We start from the raw sequence: 13,189 nt of genomic DNA, 5'->3' as shown, positions 1-13,189 counted from the left end.
ACTACTGAGCAACTACTGAGGCTGCGCTCTAGAGTCCGTGCTCCACAACAAGAGAAGCCACCGCAATGAGAAGCCTGCGCACCACAACGAAGAGTAGCCCCCGCTCACCTCAACTAGACAAAGCCCACGCGCAGCAACGAAGACCCAAGGTAGCCAGAAATAAATGAATAAAATAAATAAATTTACAAAAAACAAAACAAAAAAACAATCAAGATGACACTGGTCAGACCACCATATGACCAATTTCAAGATGACTGTCAGAGCTGACTGTGCTGTTTCTACGTGTAGCCCCCTCCCTCCGTCTATAAAAGCTCTTTTGCCCCCTGATTGTCGGGGGAGGGGTAGTCAGCCTTTGGACAGGAGTCCATTCACCCTGCCCCCCACCCCCCGGTTGCCAGCACCCAAAATAAACCACCAACGTTGCCTCTTTATTGGCTTTTGAGCAGCGAGCAGCCAGACACCAACTTCGGTTACAATAGGGCAGATGTTGCTTAAGGGTACAAACTTAGAACACATAGTAAATAAGCCCTAGAGATCGAATGCACAGTATAGTGAATATAGGCAACAATATTGTATTATAATCATCAAACCTGCTAAGAGACTAGAACTTAATGATTCCCACCTCTAAAAAGAAATGACAATTACGTACTGTGATAGAGGTGCTAAATATCGCTACAATGGCAATCATATTACAATATACAAATGTATCCGATTAACGTGTTGTACACTTTAAATTTACATAATGTCAATGATAAAAAAAGATGGATCATTTGCCTTATAGAGATGGAAAATACACATCACTGGTTTCTGATTTAAAAATCGTCTGCACTCACATTCCCATAAAAAGAATCCAGGTTATTTACCTATCTTTTCAACCTTTTCTTCTTCCACGTCTTGCTCGGCTTCTGTTGTACAACGATAGCCTTTCTTCTTAAGCAGGTGGCAGATGAGGACGCCGAAAAGACCCATAATGAAGAACACAGGGACAAGCGCGTACGCAATGTATTCTGGGTGTCCATTTCCATTGTTCGTGGGCGAGGGCGTCGTCTCAGTTCTGGAGTGAAACGGGCGGCTGCCATCATTGTCTGAGGAAGAAACATGCACGGCTGCATCAGACGTCTACTGGGGACAAGGAAATCTGACAACCTTGGGAAATGTTCCTGTTAAATGCGAGTCTGCTTCCAAAACCACGGGCCACACAGAGACTGGCAGGTCTGGCAGGACAGGCACACAGGCTTGTGCTGAAACAGTCTTGAGTTCCCATCCTGTCCCTGCTACTCAGAACCTGGGTCCCACCCTGGGTAATTTTTTTTTTAATCCTCTCCAAACCAGCCTCTGCTTCTTCATCTAAAAGAGTACCTACACAGCATGGAGTGAATGTACAGTTTCAGTGAAGGGGCCACACAGAGCAAACACCATCACTAGGTGGTATCACAGCAGGGTACTTAGTGGTTAAGAGCACAGACTCAGGAGACGTGTGGTCACATCCTGGCTCTACCGCTTAGCAGCTGTGTGACCCTGGACAATGACTTAATCTCCATGCCTTGGTTTCTTGTAAAATAGGCACACTAATAGTAGCTACCCACCCTTCTAGGCTTGTTATGAAGATGAAATAAATTAATACATGTAAAACATCCAGAACCATTTCTACAACATAGTAAATGCTCAGCTTGGCTCAACTACATGCCAGGCACCATTCTAGGCATCTGGGACATACCACTGAGCAAAACAAAGATCCCTGTCCTCATGGAGTGTATGTCCCAGAAAGATTTAGTAAACTGACAGATCTAGTGTATGAAAAAAGAGAGAAAAATCTACGACGGCATCAAGTTTTGGCCCAGGGATACAAACATAAAAATGGAAGCACGTGCATTTGTTTATTTGTTTACTAACCCAAATTAGCATTTACGTCATGCACATTATGTGAAAAGCACCAGCTGGGAGCTGGAGAGAGAGTGGAAAATAACACAGCATGACCAACGCCATCTTGGAGCTTGTAGGGTAGTATCGGAAACAGGCACTAAACAAGTGAACACCTGGGCAGGCATGAGAGATTGGGAGAAAGGCCAAGGAAGGTACGCATGGGGCACTAAAAGAAACAGTAATAGTGGGGACCTATTTTATGACTTCAAACATGGGGCAGCTGGGAAGGGGGGCATCTTTGGGAGAGAAGGAGACATTTGCTTTTGGACAAGTCAAAATGCCACATGGACTTACACCAGAGGCAGCCGGATATCTGGGCCCAAGAGCATGCTACGTAGGCTCCCAAGAGGTTCCCATATATAGGGAACTGAGTCACATCTATGAAGGAATGAGAGGGAAAAACAGTGAGCCCGGCTCATACAATCATAAGATACGGCCAGTTAAGATAACGGAGAAAGAGCCGACTGTGTGGAAAATCAACAAAATACCAGTTCAAACACATAAAATGATAAGGGAGTTATCAAACAAAGGAGAAGGGACTTCTGTGGTGGCACAGTGGGTAAGACTCCATGCTCCCAATGCAGGGGGCCCAGGTTTGATCCCTGGTCAGGGAACTAGATCCCACATGCATGCCACAACTAAGGAGCTTGCCTGCCGCAACTAAGACCCAGCGCAACCCAATAAATAAATAAATAAATATTTTTTAAAACACAAAAACAAAGGAGTGGGTCAGGTAGGATGTGGACTAAAGAAAAATGTGGGATTTCACTGAAGTGAAGTCTCATTATTTGGGATACTCAGATTCTGAAGTAATAAAATAAGCTTTTCTACATCACGGAGAGTCACACATATTGCTTGAGAAACCCAGAAACTGGAAAGCTAGATGCATTTAACTATAAACTCTCTCAAGAGTATTTTGATGAAAAAAACAAAAAAACAAAACCCTGTGTTGTAATGATTACATGGGGACAAAGACTAGGTGTGAATTGACCACATTTCTTTACTGCAGCAAATAGTATCAAACAGAGGCCACAGGACAAAAGGCTCTCTCTCTTTTGCATGGAACTATCCATTATCTTTGAACATGAAAGGAAATTGCTGGTTTCTCAGGTTTGTAAAAGGTTGCATTCATTATTTTATCATGCAACCTCTAGAATTTGGCATAATCTATATATTTTTTCTGATTTCTCTTCCAAGAATCAATATAATTAATAAATGAATGAATAAATAAATAAGAGTATACACACACACACACACACACACTTCCCTAAACATATGCAAATATATCATCTAAATTAGGGTTTAACCTCAAGACTTACTTTCAGTAAAAACCAGAAATATTCAACTCCTTTTATAATTCTAAGTGTGTTATTTATTAATTCCTTTTGAAAAACACATATGCCGTGCAACAGGAATAGGTAAAGCAGGCAACATGCTAAGACTGAAAGAGTTTTACTCAGAATCGTGGTCTGTTTCAATCTGGAGGTGATAATAAATTCTCTTTGGGAAGCAGTAGAAACAGAGATGAAAGCAGAGGGGCTCCAAATTGGAGCCAAAAAGCTCCTCCTGAATCAGGTGGTGGAGAATGTGTGTTCATCATTAATATGACATCTAGCAAACCCTTGCAAATACTATGTATTTACAGTTTGTGATTTACAAACATATAGCAGTCGTTTAATCTCATAATTATTGCACCATGGAAAAAACTGAAGAAGATATGAATCTAAATTAGTGAAACATGAATTACAGATGTGCACTGTAGTTAAAAAAAGGTCAGACTGACTGGCATAAATAACAGCTTGGCCACTTACTAGGCATGTCACCTTGGGCAAGTTTTTTAACTGCTAGGTGCTCAGTTTCCTCATCTGTAAAACAGAATCAAAATGATTGTACCTTTCTATGATGACTTTACAACATGTCCCCAAATTCTTTGGCACTGCTCCCATGGAGAGGTGAGGTCTATATCTCCTCCCCTTGAAGATATATTCTGTGCTTTGCCTGACCAATAGAATATTTTAGAAGTGATATTTTGTCAGTTTCTAAGTCCCAGGCCTTAAGAAACTGACAGCTTCCACTTCCTGTCTCTTGGGACACTTGCTTTCGGAAGCCAGCCACCATGCTGTGAGGAAACCCAAGCTGCCCCAAGAAGAAAAACCAATAATAGTCATCAACATGACAACTATGTAATTGAGATATCTTAGAAGTAGACTCTATAACCTCAGCTGATGCTGCATGGAGCAAAGATGAGCCATTTCTGATGAACCCTGCCCAAATTGTAGATTCACAGGCAAAATAAATGATTGTTATTGTTTTAAGCCACTAAGTTTTGTGATAATTTTTTATATAGCAATAGTAACTGGAAGACTGCTTCCTAAAGTCATTGTGAGGATTAAATACATCAATATGTATAACACTTAAAAGGGTATGTAGGAAAAGATAAGCACTATAAAAGTATTTAGTCATGACCTTGATAGAACTGCACTATCCAATATGGTAGCCGCTAACCACAAATAGCTATTTAAATTTAAATCAATTAAAAATAAATAAAATTTAAAATTCAGTTCCTCAGTTGGACTAACCAGTTTTCAAGTGCTCAGTAGTCACATGTGGCTAATTGCTTCCATATTGGACAGGTCAGATGAAGAACATTTCCATCATCGCCAAAATTTATATTGTACAACCCTGTTATAGACTATAAAGAATCACCGAAGAGCAAAATGTTGACTGGAGACTCTACTGTGATCTACCTTAACAATTTAATTAAGAATAACTTTTAAATCACAAAGTAACTGCTCACAATTAACGCCTAAGATATTTGTTAACTTAGGTAGGCTTAGCTTTCCTTCAATTTACACTAATAATTTGCTTAGAGATACTGTGTCCACCTTTTTTCTTTATCCTCTGCTGACTCATACCTGAATTCTGAAAAAAATATTTATTTGAGTCCAAATTAATAGTAAAGGTTGTCATAGCATTATTTATAAAAGTCAAAAAACAGCAACGACCTGCATATTTGACAATGGGATAATAATAAAATATCTAAGTCAATCATTATCTATCCATTTGATGAAATAACACACACCATTTAAAACTATGAAGATTTTGTGAAGATATGGGAACACACATGATTCAGTGTTGAACAGTAAAAAGTTGGATTCAAAATCTTACATACAGTATGCTCCAACTAGTAAAAAAAAAAAAAAAAAAAATGCATGAAGGCATAAAATGTATGAGAAATGACCAAAATAATAAGTGATTCTGGGTAACTGAATAATAGGATAATTATTAATTTTATTTTTATGCTTTTCTGTAGTTTTCTAAAATTCTTATGTATGTATTACTTTTGTACCAAGGCGGTAGACACTTAAAAAAAAAAAAAAAAGATACAGAGCAGAGGTTGTCAGCCATTTGGGAGTCACAGATCCCTTTGTAAACCTGTTGGATGCTATGGTTCCTATTCCAAAATTGTGCCTCCAAGTTCTACAAGCTCTAGATGCTAGGTTAATATAAAGGCACGTGATTTGATAAGGATGGTTCCCAAGTTTCTGCTTGAGTAACATGGTGGACATTGATTCCATTCATTGAGATGAGAAATACCTGAAAAAAAATCAAGTCTGCATGGTGCTACGGGTTGAATTTTGCCTCACCCCCAATTCATATGTTGCAGTCCTAACCCCAAGTACCTCAGAATGTGACTATATTAGGACATAGGGTCTTTACAAAGGTAATCAAGTTAAAATGAAGTCATTAGGGTGGGCCCTAATCCCATATGGCTGCTGTCCTTTAAAACAAAGGGAAATTTGGAGGCAGACAAGCACAAAGTAAAAACACCATGTGAAGATAAAGGCAGAGATCAGGATGATGCTTTATAGAAGCCAAGGAACATCAAAGATGGCCAGCGAACCATCAGAATCTAGAAGAGAAGCACTGAACAGATTCTTTCTCACAGCCCTCAGGAGAAGAAACCCTGATGACCCTGATCTTGGACTTCTAGCCTACAGAACAGTGAGACAATAAATTTCTCCTTTTTAAGTCACCCGGTTTGTGGTACTTTGTTTCAGGGGCCCTAGCTAATATACTTGCATGGAGAAGACAATAGCACATGTTCAGTTTTGAACATGTAGTGATAAAGGTAAGCACGGAGACATCCAGATGGAAATATCCATTGAGCGACTGGATCCACTCCATGAGGACCTGAGGAAGAGAAGCCAGGGTTCTACCTTAGAACAGAGAAGAAGTTTCCAGAAGGAATCAGCAGTCAGCTAGGTCAGATGCTTTAAGAGAGAGGAGCTAAAATAGGAAGGAAACATAAAATGGTACATCCACTATGGAAAACAGCATAGAGCTTCCTCAAAAAAACTAAAAATAGAACTACCAAATGATGCAGCAATTCCATTTCTGGGTATCTATCCAAAAGGATTGAAATCAGGATGTTGAAGCGATAGCTGCACTCCCATGTTCTCCGCAGCATTGATAGCCAAGACATGGGAACAACCTAAATGTTTGCTGATGGTTGAGAGGATAAAGAAATGTGACATATACATATAATCGAATCCCATTCAGCTTTAAAAAAGGAGGAAATCCTGACATAAAGGACAACAAAGATGGACCTGGAAGACATTATGCCAGGTGAAATAAGCCAGTCACAGAAAGACGAATACTACACGATTCCACTTACATGAGGCATCTAAAATAGTCAAATTCATAGAAAGAGAGTAGTTGCCAGGAGCCAGCTTTGGGGCGGGGGGGGGGGGGGGCGGAGTAGTTGCTATTCAACGGAGATAAAGTTTCAGTTATGCAAGATGAATAAGTTCCAGATATTTGCTGTACAGCATTGTGCCCTCGGTTAACAATACCGTATTGTGCACTTAAAAATTTGTTAAGAGGGTAATTCTCATGTTAAGTGTTCTAATCACAATTTTAAAAAAAATAAAGAAAAGAAAGAGAGAAACACCCTAAGAAGACTCTTTAGAAAGAGAATTGAGAAAAAGACAAACTGGGCCACATAGAACACACGGAAAGCCTTTAGTTGCTGAATCAGGAAGTAACTTGGAATTTTTTTAACTTTCCCCTTGTTGCACTTTGCTCCCTTTCTGTTTCCCCATAGTTTCTTGAAGTAACTTAAAATCCTAAAATAATCTTTAAAATCCTAAAATACATACATACATCATACATAAAATGAAAAAATAAAATAAAATAAAATAGGAAGGAAAAAACGGTTGGCACGAGATCTTTGTGTCCTTGGAGGGACCAGTTTTTCATAGACCAGAAGGTGAGGCTAGATTCCCTGGGTTGAAGAGCAGAAACAGCTCAGTTTGCTCTTTCTAGAAGCCCACTATGGGCATTAAGGGTAAGGGAGTTCACTTTCAGCGTGAAGGGAAGAAATTTTTATTTGGAGTTTTGAATTTTTTTAAAGTGGCTGAAACCAAAGTGTTTATTTACATGCAGAAGACAAGGAGCAAAAAGGAGACGGATTAAAAACTTGTATAGGAAAAAAGATACTTCGTCCTGAGTCAGGGTGTCCATGAGTTAGTTCTTTACGGTGGATGGAGGGCAGGTGAGCGAACAGATGCCTGAAGATGAGAGATGGCAACTCTTGAGAACTAGAGGCGCCAGGGCAGAAGAGGGGCTTACGGAGACAGTGAGGCTTAGTGGAGAGACAGAAGGAATGTGAGAGGCCAGTGAAAGGATGGCAAAGCTATTCGGGGCACAGCTGAGATGTGCACCCCAAACCTGTAACTGGGCTAACTCATGCAGGGTGGGCCACCCGAGCAGGAAAGAGAATAAGAGACCCAAGGGAATCGGACACCAGGGATCAGGGTCAGAATGGAAAGTAGGCTGAACCAGAGGCAGGAAGGGGATGGTTTCAGGTGGGAGGGTTCCAGAAGTGATGGAAGTCTGGCTCAGACTAATTTGTTATACCTCTGTAACTACTAACAATAAGCGACACCACATTTATGGAGCATTTGCAATCCAGCACTAAGCCAAGCAGTGAATCTTCACAATAAACTTATGACATAGTTACTGGTATTCTCCCCACGTCACAGATGTGGAAAGGAAGCACAGAAAGGTCAAGCAGCCTTCCCAAGGTCACAGAGCTACTACGTGTCAGTGGCTGGATTCAAACCAGGCAGTCTGGATCCTGCCTGCTTGGACGCTGCTTCCTCTTACCTGACCTGAGGTCATCATTTACCAACTCTTCTGTTAAAATGCTAAATGCTGGTTTGCTCTCATATTTCACAACTTAGATTAAAGGCTCCCCAAATCGCAAAACTATGGATTCCAATTAGCACAGCAGGAAGTAGGATGTTTTGAAAATGCCCACCACCAGACCTCAGAGCAGCTTACCCGATGAACAACTGCAAAACTCTGTTTGTCCCCCGTCCCTGACCTCCCTTCCAACTCCCAAATCACAGCCCACCTTATGCAGACCACAACCTCGGGTCCCCCAGCCTCTTCAAAACAAGCCCATCACCTTATCTCCAGTATCCTCTGCACACAGCAAGAGCCATAGAAACAGAGTTCTCAGCTCTTACTGATAAAAGTGATTCCCCTCCACATTACAAGTAAAACAGGTCCAGCCGGTTATCAAAATCCTTAGCGTTTTTCTAGACCCAGCCGGGTTTGGTTAATTCACTGTATTCTGAAGACCCACTATGTACTGTGTTTTGCCAAGATCCTACTGACAAAGTCACAAAAGAAGATGTTATATAAAAAACATTAAGACAGCAAGAAACTGAGAAAGAGGTATGAGGAATGGCTTGAAGTCAACCCCAAAAATCAAAAGCAGTTTTCTAGCGTGGTTTCCAAGTAATACTTACATTTCCAACTGACCCCAATGGTCAGAGGAGCTGAGAAGAAATGGCGCAGAAATAGCATTCCTCAAACCCAGTGGGCATAGCTCGAGGGTTGCTAAAATACACTTAATGGGGATGACGGTAATAACCTGAGACTGCAGATAAGGAGGTCCTTGTGACTTCTCCCAAGCAGCTTTGTTCTAACCAGGGCCAAGAGCATTTTGATGGTTCTGATAGCAATTCTTCCTCTCCTATCAGGAAAGGGTGTACATTCTCAGAAGCTAGGGTTTCCCAGCAGTGACCCAACAACTCTGTGATGGGAAAAAGACTTGGCTGGTAAGTAGATAACCCACTAAGCTTGGCTGGAACCTTGCTTTTAAACACAAAGATACACACCCTATTTTTTTTCAGCAAACATTCAAATCACAGTATCCAAAAGTAGTCTATTTTTGATTTAGATTACTGACTAAGATGGCTAGATATGCATTTCTCTAAAGGGGTTTTTATTCCTCCAGCTTTGTCCCCAGCTACCTCTGTGATACTAAACAAGTCCCTTCACCCCTCTGCACCTTGGTTTGCTCAGCTGAAAAATTATGTGCTGGACTTCCTTGGTGGTGCAGTGGAAGACTCCGCGCTCCCAATGCAGGAGGCCCGGGTTTGATCCCTGGTCAGGAAACTAGATCCCTCATGCATGCTGCAACTAAGAGTTCACATGCCGCAACTACAGAGCCCTCGAGCCACTACTAACACCCAGCACAACCAAATAAATAAATAAATATTTTTTAAAAAAGAATATTATTAACCATTAAAAAAAAATTATGTGCTAGAACCAATGTCCTTCCTGGTTCTCAAAATTCCATACTCCCCAACCTTTTCCAGCCCTCTCCATATTCACTCTGGGTTGATGCTACTGGAGAGGAAAACACAAGCCTACCCTCCCGTGTCCACAAGGCAAAACCCAAAAAACTCTGAAACAAAAAGATTTATACCTCATTTCATAGCAAAACCAAATCTGACAAATTCATTGGTGGCAAAACCTCTTCTGAGCTGATGTGAGGCTATTTACAACCCCTATTCCACTGAGTCTGCTGCATAATCATTAATATATTTGATTAGATCTCTCGAGGGTGACTTACATATTTAGAGTTTAGGCCATGGGCCCCAAGGGTTTCTGACGGTCACAACCCTATGAGGTGGGTACTATTATTTTAGAGAGAGAAGCTGGAGGTTAGGGAGGGTATGTCACTTGCCCAGCGTCACATGGTTGAAAACTGGTAAGCGCCGGGAGGAAAACCCAGGCAGATACTGTTTCAGGACAGAGCCTCTCAATCCTACTCTGGCAGAGCTAAGATCTACTAGCTCCTGAAAAACAACCCCCTTTATTAAGCTAATTGTTTAAACACATTTTAAATCAATTATGTACACTAATGAAAGGGGAGAATGCAAAGCAAACTCCACAAAACAAAATCATCCCCAAACTGTTTCTGGTTTTAGCTGTGGGGATAACGGAAACCATAGAGCTTTTAAGATATTCCCCCAGCGCCAGTGATTGAGACACAGCATTTACCCAAATTTTAAAAACTTAAAATGTATGAAGAGAACAAACAGTATATAAATAAGTGCTAAACTTTGTAGTGGAACTTCAGGCAGCTGCCAACTTCCAAATGACTCCCAGATAAGCAGCTGCTACGGTCCCACCCTCCCCAACTCCGCAGCTGTGACCAGGCAGGGAGGGACATCCAGACAGGACCCACCTGCCCAGAGTCTACTCACCCATGATACAAAGTCCCTCCCAAAGCATACAGCTACTCAGTTACGTCTATCTTGTCAAATTCCTTGAAATGCTCCACTGATGCTGGAAAACTCTTGATACTGGACAGCAAAAACCACTAGGGGAACAGATGGAGGCCCAGAAAGCTTCCCCAGCAAAACATGCATAAATCAGCAATGTCCAGCTATGAAACCCTGATTTACAGGTGCATTTGGCTAAGAGGTCCCTGTACCCTGGGGCTGGGGGTCTGGCCAAAATGGAGAGCTCAGGGCAGCAGGAGCACCCCAGGATCCGGAGACAGGCATTAAGCGTGGGAGAGGAAAACAGGGAGGGGCGACTACACAAAGATTTCAACATACTACCTGTGCCCAGGAAATTTCCTTCCCTCCCCCAGTACTTGGATAAATGTGGCTTCAAATAGCTTTTGTTAGAAACTAATAGGACAAAATGCAGTTAGTAAACCTTGATTGGAGCCTGATTCCAAATTCTAAACAATAATAAAAATTTTAAAACAGCAGTAAAGGATATTTTGAGGTCAACAGGAAAATGGCGTAGACAGTAGTACAAATGTATTGTTTTTTTTTTTAGCTATGGTCATGGTATTGCAGTTATGTTGAAGGAAGTCCTTAATCCTACAAGATGATGGTGGAGGGATTTAGGGTGAAATGTAACCCTGTCTGCAGCTTGATTTCAAATAGTTCAGCAAAAAAAGTAGGTAGATAGAGGTATGTGGATGGGCAGATAGATAGGGTGAGCAAGTGAATATGGCAAAATATTGAAACCAAGTGGTTAGTGTACAGCAGTCCACTTACTTTCTTTCAACTCTTCTGCAATAAAAGTTCACTAAGTCCCATTTTATCATTTTTTAAATACCCTTTATGGGAGCCTAATTATTATTTTTATTATTTATTATTTTATTATTTTTAATGGGAAAATGCATTTCAATTTCCAACCCAATTACTCAGAAAGGAATGTCTGGAGCACAACCCTTCCCTGAGCTGCAGTTCCTTTGTATAAGTACCATAGGAGTTGAGAAGGGAAGTAATTAGTGTGGATCCAGGAATAAAAAGGACTTTATATTAGGTTTCAAAAGAAAAACTTAATTTGGCTGGACAAAAAAGGGAACAAACATTCTTGACGGGCAGGAGGTTGGGGGACAAAACTGAATTACTCCTGAACCCCAGGTAGCTACCAGAACAAAGAACCAAAACTGGGGTGATGTCAATATAAAGAAACAAAGACACAAAAATTATGATGGAAACTATAAATATTTACCATCTCAGGTTTCCATTTAGACTAGAAGGGGAAAACTAACTTTGCAGAGTAAGAGAAAGTCCCTAGCATTCTCCACAACTGTCTTGGATTTACCAATTCTTCAAGAGCACCAAAAGATTGAAAAAAACAGAAAAGAGCTATAGCCCCACAGCTACTCCTTGGGGAGGGATTCAGTTTAGGACACCAGTGTTTTGAGAAGTCAAGGATCTCAACTTCTGGACTCTTCCTGAATCTTCCAGAATACCTCGAACAGTGGTTTGCATTCAGATGACACAGAAGGCTCATCTGACCTGAGCTCACCCCACATGGGGCAAGGTCAGCTTGCCAGTGTCTGCATTGGGACACAGGCCAGGAAGTCACCCACCATGCCTCTAAGACAGAAAAGGCTGAGGAGTCCCAAGGGGACTCCAAGGGGTGGGGCACATCATGGGGTCCTCAGAGAGGGGTATAAGCGAGGGCGATGCCCAAGGGGCTGCAGGGACCAGGAGAGCTCAGCAGTTTGGACCCCAGCTGAATCTCCTCCCTCCTTTTTTCCTATTCTCCTACCCCTTCCTCTGCCTCTCCTCTTTCTCTTGCTATTTTCAGTGTTGTCCATTTGGGGATTTTTTTAAGTCTTTAGTTACTGTAGCACTGTCAGTCTCCTGGAGATGGGGTGGGTGGGTGGCTGGAGGACAGGAGTGGAGTGAGACTTTGACTGTAGACTCTTCCTCACCTTTCAAATTGTAAATTACATCAACTCAAGAAAAATTAGAATTTTTAAAAAGACATTTGCTTGATATGACTGCAAAGCAATGGACTTCAGAAATTTAATAATCACTTCTTAAAGTGATTTAATAATGACTTTAATAATCACTTCAGATTCTTTTCTAAAGGTGGTGTGTTATAAAGAATGAGTGGCTACGTTAAAGTAACTGTAGGGCAGCATTTACCGAGTGTTTGCAGTGCTTCATGCACAATTCCATTTCATTTCCACATCTTAAGGTAGGTTGTCTCATTATCCCCATGTGCAGATGAGGAAAATAAGCCCCATGGGGGTTCAATAACAAGTTCTAACATATAGTGGGACAGGATTCAAGCCAAGCCTCGAGACCCCAGAGCCCTGCACTCTTATCCACATTGTTTAGCAGCGTCTGTAAGAGTTGAGATTGGTTTTGTTTTACCTAGTAAGTGACACATGCCTCACAGTAAGCAGGTGGGTTAAACCATCACCAGTTGACCACAGAGTTGGGCTGGAGCCCAGGTCTGCATCCACCCACCCGAATGCCCTTAAACACTAAAAAGGTGCCTCTCGCCAAATGACCCTATCATGTGTGATAAACATTGGAATCTGCATGCATCTTGTTAAATATAAGAATCATCTTCATGGGGCTTCCCTGGTGGCGCAGTGGTTGAGAGTCCGCCTGCCGATGCAGGGGACACGGGT

General features: G+C 41.5%; 1 protein-coding gene across 2 annotated transcripts in view; it reads right to left on the bottom strand.

Annotated features, from left to right (window-relative positions):
* The window catches only part of RELL1 (RELT like 1), a 62,574-nt gene that overhangs the window by 31,411 nt on the left and 17,974 nt on the right, over positions 1-13,189 (bottom strand). Inside the window, exons 2-3 of one of the 2 annotated variants that reach the window (XM_028492078.2) lie at positions 2,218-2,301; positions 864-1,085 (exon numbers count right to left, since the gene is read on the bottom strand). In XM_028492078.2, the coding sequence (XP_028347879.1) occupies positions 864-1,085; positions 2,218-2,301 (306 nt within the window). The remainder of the gene's footprint in view (positions 1-863; positions 1,086-2,217; positions 2,302-13,189) is intronic. The other variant, XM_007113412.4, reaches the window with a different exon arrangement.

This window comes from Physeter macrocephalus, chromosome 7 (genome assembly GCF_002837175.3).
Source record: "Physeter macrocephalus isolate SW-GA chromosome 7, ASM283717v5, whole genome shotgun sequence".
Taxonomy (NCBI): Eukaryota; Metazoa; Chordata; class Mammalia; order Artiodactyla; family Physeteridae; genus Physeter; species Physeter macrocephalus.
Note: the sequence above shows the minus strand (reverse complement) of the source record. Positions and strands in the feature narration are given on the sequence as shown.